At 34.3% G+C, this 21,655-nt stretch overlaps 1 protein-coding gene across 7 annotated transcripts in view; it reads left to right on the forward strand.

Annotated features, from left to right (window-relative positions):
- Nin (blastoderm-specific gene 25D) overlaps positions 1 to 21,655 on the forward strand; it is a 511,736-nt gene that overhangs the window by 446,109 nt on the left and 43,972 nt on the right. For all 7 annotated transcript variants that reach the window (XM_090406751.1, XM_090406750.1, XM_090406752.1 and 4 more), the window contains 3 exons: positions 2,609 to 2,748; positions 7,278 to 7,418; positions 13,049 to 13,223. In XM_090406751.1, coding sequence (XP_090262877.1) covers positions 2,609 to 2,748; positions 7,278 to 7,418; positions 13,049 to 13,223 — 456 coding nt within the window. The remainder of the gene's footprint in view (positions 1 to 2,608; positions 2,749 to 7,277; positions 7,419 to 13,048; positions 13,224 to 21,655) is intronic.

Consider the following 21,655-nt stretch of genomic DNA (forward strand, 5'->3'; position numbering starts at 1 on the left):
CTCCCCCCCCCCCCCGGGACTAACCCAGAGCTGAGACTCAGATTAAATAATGTGGTCAAAGGAACTAGCTGAATTCACATCAAGGTTCTGTAATATTCTATGCACCTCCAGTTCCTCAGTTTCCATATAAATATAAATCCAGGCAGAGATATTGCTTCTACAATATCTCCACCTGGATGATATACAGTAAAAGCCTGAAGTTACGCGGTAGGTGGGACCAATAAAAAGCGCGTAAGTCAAATTCGCGTAACTCGGGTATAATTTTGCATGTAATTTATATACAAACATACAATTGGGACCAAAGGTTTACAAAAACACCTATATTTTTTAAGAAATATAATCATAATTGTAGTTTTTCGTACATAAAAAAAAAAAAAGTTATTTCGATGGTTTCATAAAATCTAATAGATTGGTCTGATGGCATAATGTCTTTTTCTTGTCACACAAAGTTTCTTCATAGCAAGCTAATGATTTTTTTATTCCTTGCCTTGTGGCTACAATTCGTTCCTCATTAGAATCTGTGTCCTCCAAAATCTGTAAACCTTTCTTTTATGATTGTGCTTACTGTGGATCCCTGTAGATCGAACTTCTTTGCTAGCTCACAAATTTTCATTCCGCCTTCGAAATCCTTAATAATGTTGAGTTTTGTTTCCAAAATCAATGTTTTTCTTTTCTTGCTAGCTGTAGAAGAATAGGACTTGCTTCTTTTGGATGACATTATTATTTTTTATGTGATAAAATTTTTATCAAGAACATAACATTAAACAATCGCAAGAATTATAGATTATAAAAATCATGTATGAATGGAGACCGCGCAAAACACGTCAGTGCTTGTTCACAGCATGTGCGACACTGGCAAATGCAGCCGGCACCTGAAAGATAAGACTAGTGGTGAGGCGTGAAGCAGGACGGGAATACGTACATATAAGAAACCGCGTAAGTTGGGGTATGACTGTATTATTATTCACTTAGTAATTCTACTATTTTGCTTGATTCGGTTACCTCCCTTTCCATCAACAGTCATTAAAATCATTCTGCCATAAACATTCTTTCTTTTACTTGCAACATGCCTAACAAATACTTTGGGATTATATTTGTCCTGCACTGCAAATTTTTCTTTTCATACTCTGCTTTCATATTCTGAAAGAAACGCCATAGAAAATAAGAAGGCATTAATGGTTTGCTATGACATCAATAGTAGTTACAGCTGCATAAAATGAGAATACTGTAGATCTGATTATGAAAAGAGTGATGGCCATGGTGAGAAATGCAAAATCAGATTATGCCAAACCATCCAAGGGAAATTAGAGAGAAGTCTACATGATATTGGAACATAGGTACGTTGGGTGAAATTTGCAGATGTAAACATATCAGAAATCCAATAACAAATCAAAAATCAAGTTTAGCATTCCTTATCGAAAAAGGAAAACAATATGCTGACTGGGATAAAGCAAAAATGCCTTACATTGGATACAATTCCATAAAATTAAAAAGTAGCAGAGATTGATATGTGGAGAATGTTAAACTTACTACTAGTGAGCAACATATGCAGTGCATAAGTTATGTGTCCTTAGACATTAAATGAAAGAATAATTCATTGCTTCCTAACAGTTTATAGTTTTTATTTAGTTTCATTCATGTATCAAAAGGCTTTCTTAATATCAGTCTTGGTTACATGGGCATTAAACAATTTCTAACTGGAATTGTTATTAACACCATACCTCTGTGGAGTCAAAAGATTCATGCAGGAGGCACACTAAAGCTTATCAAACTGTGCTTTAAACTCATTCAACATTTCCACATTAACTACACTGTCAGGCAATGCATTCCACTGACCAACCACTTTATGTGCAAAGAACCTGTTCCTTGCATCCTCTATGCATTTCCAGGGATGACCCCCCCCCTTGTTCTACCTCCCTCTCCCATTCTATGAAAACTTTCTTCCACATTAACCTAGTAATAATCCCTTACCAACTGTTTATCTAATAGGAACAGAATTTTATTTGGAATGATGTGGTTCAGATGATGTTATTTTATTACTTTAACTGTAAACTCCATTACAATGAGAGTTGAAAACAATTAGAAGAAAAAGCTGTTGTTACAACAAATGTTTATTGTAATTGATTAAACATTTCGAAAGGTAGAAATTGTCCCAAAATCAAACAGAAAACTTTAGTAATTAAGTTTATTTTGTCCTTCCATTTATACTGAAATAATTTTAATTAAATCAGACAGTGTTGTTATTATGATATCAATATTTATTAAGTGTTTACATTCATTTCCCAAGAAAAAGACATTTACACAGTATAATAAATGCTGGTATTCATTTCAAAAATATATTAAAGCAACATTAAAATAAATTTAGAATCTGCATAATGTGAACAATAAGGAAAAATGATTCACTGTGTGCATTTGATCCATAACTTATCACTTTTCCATTCAAGTACTTTTTATTATTTTGACCTGTTTATTAAGCAGTAAAAGTTAATTAACTTTATTAACTTATTATAATAAAGTAACATTCTTGTTATAACCAGAATATTCCTGTACTTAACTTTAAAAATTATCATTGCTGTTTTTTTGTCTTATCATTAATTATTTTGCACAGGACCTAGGATTCAATACATCATTAAAAATCAATCTGCGAGACTTAACAGCAATTCTAGAAGAAGAATTGCTATCTGCAGGAAATGGGACATTATATCAGTTTGCACTGGTTTCATACCAGAATGAAATGAAACAACTGAAGTGAGTCATTCTTTTTTTTTTATTTTATTTATTTTATTTTGTTATTAGCATCTGATCTCCATGGAGTCAGAGACTCATCGTTGGAGATATACACTATTGCACACAATGCTCATCCAACCATGCCTTAAACCGATTCAGTGTGTCTACATTCACAACACACTCAGGCAATGCATTTCACTCTGCAAAGAACCTTCTCCTCACTCCTCCGCTCACACCCTCTTTATAGTTTCCAGCGATGGCCTCATTTTACCCCCCCCCATTCTATGAAACATTTCTTCCACATTAACTTAGTAACAGCCCCTTACCAACTTAAACATCTCAATCATATCTCCTCTCCTTTTATTTGCAAGTTTTTGCAAATTGCATTCCTTCAGTCTGTTTTTATATCCCACATTTCAAAGACCAGTTACCACCTTGGTTCCTTTATTTAATATAAACACTGTATACACTTTCTTTAGACATCTTGAATGAAGTAAACTATATTCATTTCAGATCCTAATTGCAGCCAAAGATAAATCATAAATAAATTTTATTTATTTTCCAAGTGCTATCTTTGTATGTCTATGTGTGTGTGTTTCCAGTTATATTTTTTATCATATTAATAATTTTAATCATACAATATGCATGTGGTATTTCATAGATATAATTGTTTAATTTAGTCTGGGACTCCTCCAGAAATGGGAAGGTAAATAAAACATCTAAGTTTACAAATAGTATTCATTATTTGGCATGTACAACTAGATTAATGTGAATGCTCTATAAGTATCTTGTAATTTATTCAATAAAGAAGCACTTAATAATACCTAATACATAAGTTATTTTTATTTTTGTATTATTAGCCTAGTAAAAGATTTTAATCTATTAAAACATATAGATTAAAAACAACAATTTTCTCAAATACTTGGAGAATTCAAGAAAATATTCCTTCATCTAAGTATTCAACTATAATAGACCAACACAACTTTTTTTTTTTTTTACATTTTTGTAAGTTAAAGTTCAACTTTGTGTTTAATCAGTCAAAGAAAACTCGCCCCAAAATAGATACCCCTGCTTCTTATTTAAAACAGTGCTTGAAATAAATATTGATTTTGCATATCAGTTTTAACATAATGTATCAATTATAATTACTGTATTTCACATCAGCTGTCAAATGGAAAATCAGAACTCTTCTGTGTAGCATACAGCTATTGATACTTTTTTTTTTTGGTTAAAAAAAAGTTTTATATAATAGCGTTTACTTTTAATAGAAGGGAACAAGGCAGTGAAATATTGATTCCTACTTTATCACATGTTCAATGAGCTGTCTTATTTAATTATCAAGTCATCCTTATACTTACCGTGATTATTAGTTCTTTTAGTTTAACATATTATACATAAAGTTTGAAGAAGGTAGGCTTGAAACTTTAATGATAGTCTTCTGACATGGAAAGTCAATTAAATAAGGTGAAGTAGAACAGCAGGAGGTCTTTCAGAGAAAAGGAATCAAGCAAGAAAATTAATGGCACTGAATGGATTTGTAGGTTGCCTGAGCCTATAACAAGGGAACACAATGCAAAACTTGGATATAAGTTGTAACAGTCTTTTTGTGCATGGAAAAGTTGGGACTTATCTTTGAAAATTCAAATGTATTGACTAAGTGGTCTTTTGTCCAACAGAAACAGCTTGTATTGTCTCTTATTGATTCAAGAAGAAGAAGAAAATTAAATTTATTGCTGGCTTCAATGTACATTAGGGTACATCTCCTGGAAAATATCCAATCATTTCATGTTTCTCCAGCAGCCATGACATAAAAAAGAAGTTGGTAATTCATTAATGGTGTCAGGTTGCTGAGTTTTTCATTAAAATATTTCTGGTTGCTAAGAGGAAAATGTATTGAATGGATAAATTGATTTCCTCCTCTCCTATTTTCCTCATTCATTCTTTATAAATTATCTATGTTTCTTTCATCCAGCATCTGAAAACTATGATGCTATAATTGAACAGCTTTTCTGCTTACTTTCTAAATAATTATTCAATAAAGGTCATTTATTGAGTAATCTTTTTTATGGAAGGATTAAAACATAAAATACTTCCAATTTGTAAAATACAGCTTAATGAACTTATGAAAATTTGATTATGAATTATGAAAAAAGGTAATTGTGGGAAAAAAAATTAGCTGTTGTAATCCATAACTGCATGGTTGATTTTTATTAAAAGAACAGCATGCATTCAGATTAGGATTTAGCAACAACATGAATCAATTATTTGAAATAGTCTTAGATCACCCTCAGTTCTCTGTGAATGAAATGCAAGAAATAATATTCTTGTTTCACCTTTTACCCAAGTGCAAGTATCTTCATAATTGGACTACAGCCTGTTGACTTTGTATTATCAATTGCCTCAATATCCTATAATGCAAAACATACACTTCCTTTCAAATATGTATATTGCTATGCATTATGGAAAGAGTCACCATCCAGACTGGTTTAGACCTTTTTGAGGCTCATCAGAAAGAGATAAACCTAAAAAAGATACCAAGGTTGAATTAATGCTTCCATATACAAGCAGCAAAAAGATGTGTCACCTTATTATTAAAATATTCTTGATTAGAGAGAGAGTTGTAGAAAGTTTTTTTTCACTTCATTACAAAGTAAATTATGTCTGCTACAAAATTATATTCTTCTTTGCATCATGTGCAAACTGGGTTCACTTGCACTTGGATTAAAGATTAAACAAGAACATAATTTTTTGTCAAGTATAATTTATTTTCAAGAGAAAACACTTTCTATGCTTATCTATAATAAAGGCTATTTTAATGAGACATGATTGATATTTCTTGTATTTGACTTTTGCATATCAAAAATCAGTTGGGCTTAAATATGATACTGATACAAACATGATCATGAGGACCAAAGCCTCTTCAAATAGTTTAACTTGAGGGACTTAGTGTATGCTCAACATACTCTGTGATGTAGTGTGTGCTTAAATTACCTAGGGTGAATGGTAATGGTTATGAAAACAAGGGTGGAGTGAGGATGCATTGGAATTGTTTTGAAAGTGGGAAATTGAAGTGGCAGGTCTTAATTATGAAAGGCGTTATGAGAATGTTGCAGAGAAGGTATTTGAAAGAGTAAGCAATAGTGGACCATATATGAGTGTGAGTATGACAGAAGTGGTTGAAGGTAACAGGGCCACACCAACCTGAGGGTGCACCGTACCAACATTGACAGGGCAGCATTTTATGTAGCTAATATCTAATTTGGATTATACAATGCAGTATTAGGAGCGGCCAATAAAAGTTTGCACCCGGGCGGCAAATCCCCTTGGCATGCCCCTGGAAGGTAATATGAATGATGAAGTGGCAGTTAGGAGAGAAATAATGTGTTTGCATGGAATCTTTCACAGGAGAAAACACGAGCTTGAGAATTGACTGGCTTGCAGCATAGCACAGAGGAGAATGAAAGAAAAAATGAGTGGGAAGAATATGAAAAAGCAAGAAACTGGTAACAAGGAGAGAGAGAGAATACTGTATCGAGATTCTATGATGGGGGGAGGCTGGGTAAGAACATGACAGAAGCATGTTTCCCAGGTGCACATTCACAGATGTCAATGAAGCTTTTAATTATGCAGATAGGGGAAGTAAAAGAGTTAATTGTTTTGATGGACATGAATGATTTGAAAGGCAAAGAATGTGCACTGAGGAAGAAAAGAAGAATGAGTGAATAAAAGTTGTGAGTCTACTGCCGTGATATGATAGGAGTGAATCGAGAAAAAGGGCCACGATTGTAAATAAATCATTAGAATATTTTGCAGAAGGAATTCTGTGAAAGTTATAGATGTCTGGGATTTAATTTGATAGATAAAAGTACTTGTATATCTTTGGATATTTTACAATTGTTAACAATAAAATCATAACTGTGTGCAACACACACACTAATGTGCTATAGGTCAGGTGGCCTTGTGTGTGAATCAGATATATAAAGTTTTGATTTAAAACTTCCAGTAGAAAACACCAAATCACTGGTAAATTTCAAATAATTTTTGTTCCAGTTACCAGTAAACAGGTTTACTGGTACTGCATTCCCAAAATAGAACAATGGGATTTACTCCCTCTTTTAAGGAATGAATGGATATTTCAAGGCTCGTGTCAGGAAAAAAAGCCAAAATGATGGCATAAAGTAGGAGTTAGTGCCATGGTATATTTAAAGCATGTAATAAAAAGTTATCAAGGCTAGAAAATAAAATAATGGCAGGCATTATTTATTACATTTAAATATAATTCAAATGTAGTTCAGACTGTTTGAACCAAAAGAGGAATGAACTCAAATTGACCAGTGACTATTTGTACACTAGAAAGCATTTAATAGGAACTGAGATGAATTAGGAATATTGAATCATTCTTCTTGTTTTTTGATATCCTTGTACATTTCTTAGAAATTCATAATTTAGAAGGTGAACAAAATTTCAAAAATTTGATATTATTTAATTTCCATACATACTTCAGTTTTATCTGATTTTGCATAACTTTACAACTATTAATTGTTTTCCAGATTGAGTTCTGATCAGTTACGTGCTGAAAGAGATAAATTAAAAGTCGGTATTGCTGAAGCCAATGCTAGGGCTGCATTATTGGCTCAAGAAATAGATGATCATCATGCAAAATTGGAGAGATCACTTCAAACCAAACTGTTGTAAGGAATCTGTGATGAACTTATTTATGTTAGATAAATTTGAGATTGATTATTGAAATAATTCTCATTAATGTAAAGTCCATTTACTAATACTTTCAAACACTATTATATAACATTTCATCCTTTTCCTCTTGAAATATGTCAGTTTTGTGAACAAGCTTTACCACCACCATTGTCCTTCTACTGGAGGAAAAAATTATAAACCATTTTTTTAGGCAAGAAGAAATTTTTCTTTCTGTACAGCAAACAAACCAGCTGGAATGTGTGAATTGAGATTGGACTTCATGACTCAGTGATTTTAGTATGATTCGAAATAACAATTCTACCCTACTCATCGATTCCAAGTTTTGATTAGCTATTATGCATATGGATTATCATGCTGGCAACTGCTGATTAGAAGGAATTCTGCCAGTTTTAATGAAGCTGGGAAATATGGATTATTCCCATCTTCCCGTAATGGGGCTTCTTCAAAACATAATACTCTGTAGGGACTGTTAATCTTATCAGCATGATGTTTTAGGCTGTAAATTACATGTATTCACTGATTAGTTTGCTTGTTTGTGGGATGAAAAGTCCTTATAAAGGTTATTTGTATCATTGACACAAAGGGCTATAGGGCTAGATGGGATTAGAATCCAGCTTTTGCCCAGCTGAAGAGCATCGTGAAAACTGGCTGAAATACAAGCTTAAAATTATTTAATATACCATGCCAAATGAGAGCTTCCAAATGGTTGGTTAAACTGTATTATTCTCTTCTATATAACAAATATGCATCTTTAAACAATAAATTACACAACAACCACTGTAATTAACTTTAATGAAATGAAAGTACAGATATTTCATACTGAAAATAACAGTGCATCATCAGTGCGCAGAAACAAGCAAATCAAAGAAACGGGAATACAAAGTACAAAGAGCAGTGAATCAGAACGATTGTCTCTCTCTCTCCCAAAAGTTTGGGAGATGCTTATTTTATGCAACCATCAAAAAATAGTTTTTAATAATATTATTTATTAATATTAAGCACCTGTGTAGCTCAGTAGAAGTGGCATTTGCGCTCTACGGCACTTGACCGCATGAAGAAAGGATTTGGTGGTTCAAATCTAGTCACTGATTAGAGGAAATTTTTTCTAAGCCTTTTTTCGACCGGTTCCCAAGTTAGTCGATCTCTGGCATGGGCTAGCGGGTTTTTTCTCCCGGAAACTCGGGTTTTTCGTCCTGTAAACTCAAGAAAGTCGACCGTCGAACCCACACTATTTTCAGACATTAAAAATATTGTGTTAGGGTTAGGGACCACGAGATGGCGGCACTAGCTTGCCACCTTCTTCACTGCGTACCGATGAATCAGTGATAGCCTTGGGCCAGCTATCTCTCTGATTGGCTATCAGTGGAGATTGAACTGCCCACTCAGTCTCTAAATGTTAGATAGGATAAACGGCCTCGCCTACTCCCTATATGGGAACAAATAGGCGTTAGCTGATTGATTGATTGATATTAATTTCTAGCACACAGCAACAGTTTTTCATTGGTAAATCATTAACTACTGTATGTACTTTTGTATTCCCATTTCTTTGATTTGCTTGTTTCTACGCACTCATGATGTACTTTTATTTTCAGTATGAAATATCTGTACTTTCATTTCATTAAAGTTAATTACTGTGGTTATCATGTAATTTATTGTTTATAGTCATGCCATAGATACCTTTTAAAGATATTAAATATACATCTTCACTACCTAGATGCCAACTACCCAATCACTAGTAAAGATTCTGCTACTGTTCACTTACAAGAGAGAGAGATATTCTTGCTTATGTCATGTCTCCTCTATCTCTTTGAACATGCACTATGAAAATGTTTGGAAAAGCTCAACCTTTGCCATGCACTTGACATTTCCAAGGCTTTTCATCAAGTCTGGCAAATGATTTTTAGTAAGCCTGATCTTTCAGTCTTTTTGCAGTTTGGTGGATGACTTTTTCTCATCAAACATTTCTTATTAATGTAACAGTGCTACAGGTTTCTGTTCTTTCACCACATGGCTCCAAATCAGAACTGCTAGTTAATGCCAAGAATGCTAGCAACTTAAATGTAAATGAGAATTGATTAAGGTCCATAATAACCACAGACTTGAGGGGGGAAAAAACAAACAAACAAAAAACTCTATATAAAGTTTGTTCCACACTATTTGTGTGATGAGAAAATATTCATCATAACAGAGCTTCAGGGTATAAACAATACTAGAAGAAAAAATTGTGAATAATTAATTTATTGAACTTAGCAATAATTTGCTGGTTTTCTAATCAGCATCATTACAGCACAAACTACTACTGTGGTAAACACACACATCACTCTGTTAATTTATAGAAATAGTTTAAATATTCACTGAAAATAAACTAATGTCCTATCAGGGTACCTTTTAGAGACTGGATAATAACAGTGAAGTTAATTCAGAGAAGTTAGGCTAAGTGTGATTCGTGTTGCTTCAATATGATCCCCAAACCAAAAGACAAAGCAGAATGGTAATCGCCATTCTCACCAAGATGAAAAATTACTCATCAAGGGAGGACCTCTATATTGAACCTCTGCTACTATCAGTTAACTCACTTTCAATTGAAAAAAAAAAAAAAAAAACTATATAAAGATTCCTCTCTTTGTAAGTTCATTTCTTAACAAGAATTGAACTTAGTCCTTTTCTAATTGAAAGGCACAACGTACCATTCTCGTTGTTCCAATTGCACAAACATTTGTTAGCGAGAATCAAACATGTTGCACTAGATTCGAAACATTCTAGTTCAGCAACTATTGAATGATGGTACATCTGCATACACATGATTGGTGTGTAGATATTTGTGGCTTACAAGCAGATTGCAGACTTTGATCCAGCAGATACTTTACTGTTTCCCAAATTCAAAGCATGCTGATTTGATAATATTTATGACATTCAGAAGAATGTGACAGCAGAGTTAAATACATCATGGCAGAGTTTTCTGAGATGTTACGAGAGTTAGAGTTTTTACGAACATTGTAACCAGTGTATTTAGCCCATAGGGGATTATTCTGAGAGACCAGCGAAATATATTTCCTCATCCATATTTTGGTTTATTTAAATTGTTTCATTATTTTTTATTTATATTATTTTTTTCCATAGTATATCCTTCAGTAAATTTTACAGTGATACACTGATGTTGTCAGAGGAGACAGATGAACTGAAGGTACTTACAGTATTGCAAAACTTTAATGCAATGGCCATGGGACTATATGGGATATTAGCCCATGTATGATGAGAGTGTGCAAAGGAATTGGCAACTCCTCTGACCAGACTGTTTGTCTCAGTTCTTGGAAGGAACAAGAGAAGAAGCAAGAAGGCAAAATAGTCTTTTTGCATAAAGAAAGAGGCTCCAAGTCTGAGGTAGCAAATTATAAACTAACCAATATCTCAGGAATAATTGTTAAGGTATTGGAGAAGTTGGTACAAGACAGAGTTCAGGAATGGGTGGATAGAAATATACTCCATAGGGGAGTATATTAAGTTATCTGTAGGATAACTTAAGCATGGTTTATGAAGGACGTTTAAAGCCAACTCATACATTCATTTATTGCAAATTGTGAATATATCACTAAGATGAGAAAATAATGCATGAGTTGACTAAAGGAAACTGCTACACAAATAGTGTGGCAATTTCCCACATTAAACTCTGCTACATAAACTGAAGAAATGGGGTTGGAAGCAGAGCTAGTGATGTGGATGATGGACAGATTAAAGTGTAGTATATGGGGAATTGAATCCAGAAGAAGGTGGGGATGACTAGTAATCTACCGTGGGGCTCTACACTTGGGCCACTGCTTTTTTTTATCTTGTACTTCACTGATACATGAAATGATTTATAGGGAAATATTCAGTTATTTCATTGATGCAAAACTATAGTCAGTGAAGATGATATGAAGATCCTGTAGGATAACTTAAGTTGACTCTCACTTTAACATGGCCAAGTTTATGTAAAGTCATGCACTTTTGGATGAAGAAATTGTATATTGTGTAGTGGAGGAAGAATGATAGAACTGGATTACAGGAAATTAAAGTTTAGAGGGCATATTGAAAAGTTTGCCAAAATAGCTCATCAGATGATGTAGATGTTGAAGGTCCCACTGAAAAAATACGGATGTTATTATTCTTCTTTATAAGGCTTTAATAAGGCCACATCTGGACTATTTCATGCAGATCTGGCCATCTGGATTCCTTCAGAATGAGGAAGTGGTGGAGAAGATACAGAGTGTCAAGTGATCATTATTCTAAGAGGGCTTATGGAATATTCATTATGAGGATATATTTAAGGTGTATGGATTATAAAGGCTAGTTAAGAGACAGAAAAGAGAGAATATAATAGAAATATAGAAGTTAGTAAAAGAATTTTATGGGATTGACACATAACACTTTTTTAATATAGCAGGAAGGGAAAGAATAAGGGCCACTTCTGTAAACTATGTAAGAATGTGGTTGGCAGGTATGTTAGGTCTTAATATTTTGCTTGGAGGGTGGTGGAAATGGGTTGCCAGAGGCATTTGAGTAATCATGTCTTCTATTAGTTTATTATGAGCTTGCATTTTTAGAGTTGCATTTGTCCCTGGCTACAAGGTTATCAAGCAGATATCTCATCCAAAAAAAAAGTCTGCCTGGCTAGCTCAGTTGGTAGAGCACGAGGAGACTCTTAATCATGGGTTCAAGCCCCATGTTGGGCAATGAATTTTAAGTGCCTGCATAGCACAATTGGAATAACGCCAGTATGTTGCACTCTTCAATTGGAAAAGGCCTAAGTTTGATTCCTGTAGTGACGAGAGGAATCTTTATATGAATTTTTTTCAATTCAAAGTGAGTTAGCTGATCTCATATGGAGGTAGCAGAATTTTTTCTCCTGGAAACTTAGATTTTTCATACAGACAAACTGGCCTTGAGAACACAAACAAATTACAGACAAAAAAAATAGTGGTGGTGGGAAGTAGATGGATGTAGGTGATAATGGTAGTGGCAGTTTGGTGTTGATGGAGACGGAGAGTTGTATAGTAGGCACCCTTCTTTGGATTCCTTGGAGATGTCACATAATAATAATAATAAAAAGGTATGGGATTTAATCCCAATACCATGGGCTGAGGCTTAAATAATCCAGAAACCCTCTAAGAGACTAAATATGGAACTTTATCATGTCACTTCATACTTCCAGTAAGCAAGGTATGAGGTCACATCTTATTTATCTCACACCAAACAATGAATCCCCCCCCACACACACACACCTAAAAATTTACACATGTAAACTATCTACATCAGTATTTGAACCCACAGCCTTAGGTTGGTGATCATAATATAATCTGCTGGACTCAGTCAATTAGGCCAGTAGATTATATTATGGAATGTATTATGCTGTTTATTCAAGGTTGAAGCTTTTACTCTAACAGAAATACAATTATTTTTTTTTAATTGTTATTATCCAATCAAATGGCATATAATTGAAAATACACAGTAATTTGATAATTCTTTATTATTTACCTTATTTTCTTCTAAATAAAATAAATGTTCAGTGTTTTAGTATATATTACAATAATGTCATTAAAATCCATCTAATTTTAAAATGCAATGGTAGGACAACAGAAAAGAAATACCAAGATCAAGTGCGTGAACTACAGGAAGAGCTACAAACTGAAAGGGAAACTTTAGGAATACAGACCATCTCAATAAAGCAGCAACTGGAGAAAGAAGTTGGAGTTATTCGTGAAGAAGAAAATAAACTGAAGAATCAGCTTGAAGTATTGGAACAGGTATGGTAATTTATGATTCTTCTTTTTTTTTTTTTACCCAACTTATAGCATACTCTTGAAGTAGTGATTTTCAAGAGTTAGTTCCTGTTATTGTATTAATTCTTTTATTGAAGTGTCTCTAATAGTCCATCCAGCTTTTCTTGGCTGAGACTTTTAAAAGAAATTTAGAAATTTAAAGAAAATTGCTGAGAAATTTAAAAAATTTTACCATCCCTGAATATAAAACCAATTAACCACTATATAAGTATCTAAGTATTTACTTATATAAATATAACAAAATTGGTTAGAACATCTAAATCAAATGGATAATCAAACTGGAAGTAAAGAAAATGAGTTTTTGAGGGACAACTACCTCAGACGCTATGTAACAGAGGTCACACGAGGATTGAGGGTTTTGGATTTGATCATCTCATCAGAGGATGTAATTATAAATGATTGTCAAATCACCCTCCAGTTGGTGAGAGTGACCATGAAGTGATTACCTGGGTGGTTGCCAGCAGTGTGAGGACCCTTGTGAGAAAAGGATATATGTGGAACTACAAGGCTGGTGATTATAAAGAACTCAGGAGACAGTTTGCAGGTGTAGCATGGAATGAAGAGTTAGCTGGAAAAGAGATCAGTGCAGCTTGGGAGATATTCAAGAACTATCTAGTAGAAGCAATGCCTAAATGTATTCCAAGGGTCAGAAGGTTAAATAAGGTAGATGTGAAATCGATGAATGAAGAGATTAAGCATGCGATACAGAGAAAAAAGGCATTATGGAGGCAGCATAAGAGAAGTGATAATAGCCAATTCCATGAGGATTACAAAGACCAGCAAGGAGGGTGACTTGGTTAGTAAGGGTGGAAAAAGTGAAGTATGAGCAGCAGTTAGCAAATGAAGCCAAAAAGAATCCTAGGAAATTCTTTCGATATGTAGCCAGCAAAAAAAAAAAAAAAAAAAAAAGAATGATTGTGTAAAGATGATATTGATTGGAGAAAATGGTATAAGGACAACTACTGTGGAAGATGTAGTGGAGATACTTAATGAGCAGTTCATAAAGGTCTTTCATTCTTGTGAGTGTGACGTCATGGAGAGATTGAGAGCAGTTGATTGGGAGGAGAGACTGACTGTAGGTGAGCAAGAGGTATATGGGAATTGAGCAAACTTGATGTTAATAAGGCTGTGGGACTTGGTAATATATTGCCATGCATTCTAGAGGAATGTGCCAGGGAGTTGGCATCTGCCTTGACATAGGATCCAGAATTGAGTTGACAACAATGGTATTATCCTTGATGGACAGCATGGATTAGCTAAAGGGAGGTCATGTTTTAGTAATTACCTACTTATTACAATAAGGTGATGGTTTTCTTGGATAGAGGAGAAGGGATTCACTGTAGTAGCCTTAGATTTCACAAAGGCTTTTGATAGATTACCATATAATAAGGTGGTAGTCAAACTAGAGCGGATGGGGTTGAATATTAGATTAGTGCATTGGATCGGAGACTGGCTATCTGATAGTATCAGCAAGGTGTGTATGGGGTAGCAGTATCAAAGAAGAGTAAAGTCACTACTGGTGTGCCTCAAGGGTCTGTTTTAGGGCCATTGCTGTTTAACCTGTATATTAATGATATTGACAAAGATTTGGATGGGAATATTCAGTTGTTTGCAGGTGATGCAAAGTTCAGATGAACTATGAAGAGTAGAGATGTTGTGGCCATACAAGAAGATTTGAATAAATTGAGTGAATGGGCACAGAAATAGGAATGTGAGTTCAATGTTGCAAACTGTAAGATTTTAAAATTTGGGAAACAAACATGGGTTGTAGAATTTATGCTTGGTGGGGATATATTCAGGGCCGGCGGAAGCGGGCATGCAGTGCATGCGGGTGGCGCTACAAAGGGGGCGCCACCGCTGGGACACCATTCATAAGTTCATTTTTAAGAAACAAAATGTTTATCATGAAAACAAAATATTCTTAGAATGATCAATATTAAAATAAATAAGGCTGGATACACCGAATAAAAATTAAAAAAAATTGTATATTGCCACCTCTTTCATCAGCCGGCTGTTTAAAATTTTGCAGCGAGAGCAGGCTAAATGCTTGCCTGCAGAGTTGTGTCTACTGCAGTCTATCTAAAGTGAAACGGTGAATGGTTTTATGTGCAGAAACGAATTTTCGTACAAAACATTTGTTGCTAGTTAACCAGTCATATGGTATGCATCTCAGTAGGCTACTGACAGTAGCACAGTGCGGACTATTATTTCGTCTCTGTGTCTTGTTGTGTAATAATTCTTGTGGGTATAAAATAGAAATGGAATCAAAAATCATAAAAAAAGTTATCGGTGCACAAAATCGAAAGTATCATGCTGTGAAAGAAGCAGATGTTAAGAAACAAACTGGGTCTCTTAATAAATTTGTTAATATATTAAAATATTCTGATGCCGATTGTAACCAACTCGATACATCAGAAATCAGAGTTGAAGAACTGTGCACATCATCCAGTTTGCATGAAAACACTATTGCAACTATTGAACAAGATAACAAGATGCATGATTTAATTGAAAAACAGTTAGGAGAAGATTTAGTTGTAGTTAACCATGAAACTAGCACATTGTTAGTCTCTGTAAATTTAGAAGATCCAGGTGAATGGGGAAATATTGATGAAAAATTACAAGTTGTTTTAATAGTAATGGGGCCTGTTCAAAAGAAATATATAATTATCCCAGAGATACATATGATCATAGATTTGGTGACACGGATTATAATAGAAAAATGGAAAACGGTGAGCTCGTGCTAAGAACATGGCTAATTTATTCCAAAACTTTAAATTCTGTTTTTTGCTTTTGTTGCAAACATTTCGCCCCTACCAAATCAAGTAGTCTTGTAGAAGGTTATAATGATTGGAGAAATGTAAGTAGAACTTTGCATATACATGAGACTAGTTTAACTCACATGAAAAATTTCTTAAAATGGAAGGAAGTTGATAAAAATTTAAAAAACAAAACTACCATTGATTGCCAGACTCAATGGAAAAGAAACATTGGATGAGTGTTTTAGAACGCTTAATTGAAATTATAAAATTCCTTGGTAGCCAAAATTTAGCTTTTCACAGATCATCTGATAAATTATATGAAAGGAATAACGGCAATTTTTTAAACTTAGTCAAACTGTTTGCGAAGTTTGATCCTGGTATGGAAAATCATGTTGAAAGGACCCTACAATGAAACAATAGAGTACCCTATTTGAGTAAAGACAGTCAAAATGAAATGTTGGAAACTTTAAGTAACGCAATCAGGGATACAATTTTATTATCAATTCGAAAATCTAAATATTATTCCATAATTTTAGACTGCACACCTGATGTAAGTAAAACAGAATAAATGACCATTATTATTCGCTTTGTTTCCTGTGACAATGGAATTATCAAGATCAGGAAAAACGTTTTAGGTTTTGCAGATATATCTGATTCCACAGGATGTGGTTTATGTGCACCAATAATGGAACAACTGGAAAAATGGAACATTCCCATTGAAGACATGCGAAGTCAAGTGTATGACAATGGGACAAATATTAAAGGAAAAAAATATGGGCTCCAGAATTTGCTTTTGAACAAAAATCCTCGAGCCTTTTACATGCCATGTGCTGCTCATACTCTAAATTTAATAATTAACGATGCAGCCAAAGTGAATGCAGATACAATTAGATTCTTTGTAATTATTCAAGAAATATACAATTTCTTTTCATTCTCTTACAAAATGTTGGGCAATCATTTTAAAGGATTGCCCAACGTTTGTAAGAGAATGAAATGTCCTTCATGCTGAGTTCGTAAAAAAATTAACATTGAAACAGCCATCAGAAACGCAATGGGAAAGTAAAATTAATGCAATCCGCCCCTCTACGATATCAGTCAGGAGAAATTTACGATGCACTTCTTGAAATTTTGAATAATGAAAATTTTAATAAAGAAACTCAGCAGGAAGCACAAACATTATGTGCTAAAATAATCATCATCATCATCATCAAATTCCTGCCATGTACCCTCAAGGGGTGTACAGGATATGACAGTACTACATGAAAAAATTACATCATTACTAACTTCCTATCTACAATTTTCCTCCAAATCAGTCTGTTACTTGTCAAGACTCCAACATTATCAGATCTTATATTTCTATCGTCTAAGGCACTTTGTACCGTATCAATCCACCTATATCTTGGTCTTCCTCTGGGTCGTTTTCCTGCCAACCTGGCAGAGAACACTTGTTTTGCTAATCTTTCCTCTCCCATTCTATTTAGGTGACCATACCATCTGAGATTAGCTCTGCTAACACATTCCTGGATACTGACAATGTCAAGTTCTTTCCTAATATCTTCATTTTTAATATGATATTGCCATTGATGCCATCTGTTCACACCTCTAATCTTTCTCAGGACTCTCATATCTGCGGTCTCTAGTCTTTGGTCAAGTGTTTTACTTCTGACCCAGCTCTCAGATCCATAAGTTAAAATTGGTTTGAACACAGTCTTGTATACAGCTAATTTAGTGTTCCGACTAATTTCTTTCTTATTCCATATGAATTTATTCAATTGACTTCCCACGATACCAGCTTTGCTGATTCTGTTGTCTATTTCTATATTTAGTTTACCCTCTTCAGTAAAAATTGTGCCTAAGTAGCTGAAATGTTTTACTTGTTCCACAGGTTCTCCATTCACAACACAGTTGACATTTTCAATGATTCTGCCTATTTTCATTGTCTTTGTCTTTTTATTGCTGACCTTCATACCATATCTATTACAACAGCTATTCAATTTAGTCAGAGAATCTTGCAGACTTGTAGCGGATTTATTTAGAAGTATAACATCATCTGCATAAAGCAAAGAGCTGACATTAACATCTCCAATTTTGATATCAGGTTTAATACCACATTCCTTCATAATGTGATCCATATAGATAATGAATAACAGAGGGGATAATGTACATCCTTGTCTCGCACCAGATTTAACATTAAACCATCTTCCTGTACTTCCTTCAATTCTAACTGCTGACTCACAACTCAAATAAAGACTAAGTGTTGCTTGATATAATGCCCCATTGACACCATATAACTTCAGCGTATTGAATAGCTTCTCTCTTGGCACCTTGTCATATGCCTTTTCCAAATCGACAAAACTTAAATACAGATCTTTGTTATATTCCCATGCTTTCTCGACTATTTGTCGTAAAGTAAAGATCTGATCCTGACAGCCTCTATTTGGCCTGAATCCAGCTTGTTCTTCACCAAGCTTTTCTTCCACAATTCTTCTCAACCGTTTCTCAAGTATACTTGCATAGATCTTGCCAGGAACACTCAGTAGGGAAATACCTCTGTAATTCTCACATTCAGTTTTATTTCCCTTTTTATATATGGGTACTATGAGAGCTCTACTCCAATCATCGGGAATTCGTCCCTCTGTCCAGGCTTTCTGAAATATGCAGTGCAGCCACTGTAAGACTCTTATACCACCATACTTCAGCATTTCTGGTCGAATATCATCTACTCCTGCTGCCTTTCCACATTTCAAGCCTTTGATGGCTTTTTCGACTTCAAGTATGGATATGTATTCCTGACTGCATGCCTGGACAGTGTTTTTTATCACTGTGCTGTCATCACTGCTTGTTTCATTTAGCAGTTTTTCAAAGTAATTACTCCATACTTCAAGGATATCTTTTTCTCCTGTTTTCATTTCACCTTTATCATCTCTAATTCCTTTTACAGCACTCTTTCCTCCATTCCTAAGCTTCTTCAACAACCTTCAGAATATTTTGCCACCTTCTTGATATTTATTTTCTATATTCTTGCCAAAGTCCTCCCATGACTTTTGTTTAGCTAGTTTTACACACTGTTTAGCTTTCTTACATTTGTCTCTGTATTCTGTAAGAGTAAAAGCTGACTTATTTGCCAGGAACTTTTGATATGCTTTCTTCTTTTCCTTCACTGCCTCTTTAACTTCCTGTGTCCACCAGGGAGTTCTGATTTTTTTATCTTTGCACACAACCTCACCACATGCCTCTCTGGCAGAATCAATCAATGTTTCCTTCAGAGTTTGCCACTGAATCTCCAAGGTTTGATTCCTGTTCTCAAACTCTTTCATTTTCTTTTCAATAATATTTCTGTATTTTAGTCTACAGTTTACATCTGAGAGCTGCTCAACTTTTATTCGCTTTAAAACTTTCTTACATGTTATTCTTTTCAATATGAAATTCAATTTTATCCTGCTCAAAACTAAATAGTGATCACTTCCAATTTCAAATCCTCTGTACACTCTGGTGTCCTGCACCAGGGAGAAAACATCACTATCAACAATAACATAGTCAATGAGACTTTTCTTATTCCTAGCCTCTTCTCTCCATGTGAATTTGTGCACATTTTTATGTTGGAACATGGTGTTAGTAATAACCAGTCCATGTCCTGAGCAGAAATCCAACAGATATTTGCCATTATTATTAGCTTTGCTCTTTTCTCCAAATTTTCCCAAAATATTTTTGTATGTCTCACAATCATTTCCTACTCTACTATTTAGATCCCCAACAAGGACCAACTTTTCCTTTTTCATTGTGTCAGTTGCTTTTTCTAAAGCCTCAAAAAATTCCTCCACTTCTACCTTAGTAGAACCTTCTGTGGGACCATAGGCACAAATAAGTCTCATTGTCCAGTTCCCCATTCTCATATTTGCCCACATTACTCTACTTGAGACTGACTGCCATTCAAGAAGATTAGCCTCGTATTTTGTGTTGAATACTATGGCTACTCCTTCTTTTCCTTGATTGTTATTGCCTGAATATAACATTTTGTATTTATTGCTCAGAAAGATCTCACCAGTTTTGGTCTTTTTTGTTTCAGTCACCCCTATTATGTCGATCTGGTACTTATCTAATTCCTCAGCTAGCTCCATTTCTTTGCCATTCAGGCTTCTCACGTTGATAGTACCGATCTTTAACTCTGGTGATGTTGAGTTGGGGTTTGTTTTCAGATTTGTTCCAGTAGCTGACTTTTCGCTGTTCGCCCTGGTTCCCTGGCGAAAACAACGGGGGCCTTGTTTAACAGGGCGACACCCCAGCCGGCATGAAATTTTGTCATGTTGTACCATCATTTTTTATTTTGGTTTAACCAATAAGAATACAATTTGGTTGGCTAAATCCCAAATTGCCAGCCCATCCTCGTTCGTTCAGTATCAAAGTAGATACCCAACAGGGTGCACCACGAGAAGGTGAGGATTGGACATTAGGTCAGAAGCCCTGGTCGGTTCTCCGCATTCCTTTAAAGGCTATGTGGAGGTCTCCTCTCAGTTATACAGCTTTGACCCTTAAGCACCCCCTTGCTCTCTTATAACAGCTCATGATTTACTTAACAGAATAAACCCTGTGAGTAAAATGCCTCAAGACAAAAATATGAACATTACACTTGCTTTAGAATCTATCGAAAACTTAAAAATATTCTTACAAAGAGTATCGATCAGATACAAATTTTAAAGAAGTTCTGAAACGGCAAAAGAACTGAGTGAAAAGGTGGATGGAGAACAAGAATTTAAAACTGGTACGGAAGTCCGACAACAAAAGAAGACACGACAATTTGACTACGAGAATCATGACGAAACGCCACAATCGCCAGAAGATACATTTAGAGTGAATGTGTTTTATACACTTCTAGACATTGCAATGTGTTCGTTAATAGAACGTTTTGAACAACGAAAAACATATAATTTCAATTTCTTGTATAGATTACTACAAATTAATAACGAAGATTTACGAAAAAATTGTGACGATTTAGAGATTCTCTTGAAGCACGGCGACAATAAAGACGTAAATGCAATAGAACTATATGACGAGTTATGTGCTTTCTGGGATATTTTTCCGAAGGATAATTTAATTATTCAAAACCATCTCGATATTCTTAATTTTATTGTGTTCAATAATTTATCTTTCCCTAACTTTTCAATTGCTTTAAGAATACTATTAACCTTACCTGTTAGTGTAACGAGCGGTGAACGTTCCTTTTCCAAGTTGAAATTGATTAAAACCTACTTAAGAACAAATATGTCACAAAAAAGGCTTGTTAGTTTGGTGTTAATAGTTATTGAAAATGATATATGTGCGGAATTAGACGTTAAGACCATTATTTTTAATTTTGTGAATATGAAATCAAAAACCCTAAAATTTTAATTAAAAAAATTTCAAGTATATTTATGTAATTTAATTTTTTTTCTGTTATTCTGAAGATGTTATTTTTTGAATATTAAATATTAAATGTTAAATGTTCTAATTATTTCTGAATTATTTTCTTATTTTCTCATCTATCTTGAGTTTCTTTTATTTTTCTAAAAGATAGTTCCACTTATAAAAATTATTAAAAACTTTTTACAAGTTACTAAGAATTTAGTAACTTGTAAAATGCAAGAATGTTTTAAACCTTAG

The sequence above is a fragment of the Typopeltis vanoorti genome, chromosome 17 (assembly GCF_054136105.1).
Source record: "Typopeltis vanoorti isolate ZY-2024b chromosome 17, IOZ_Tvanoo_1.0, whole genome shotgun sequence".
Taxonomy (NCBI): domain Eukaryota; kingdom Metazoa; phylum Arthropoda; class Arachnida; order Uropygi; family Thelyphonidae; genus Typopeltis; species Typopeltis vanoorti.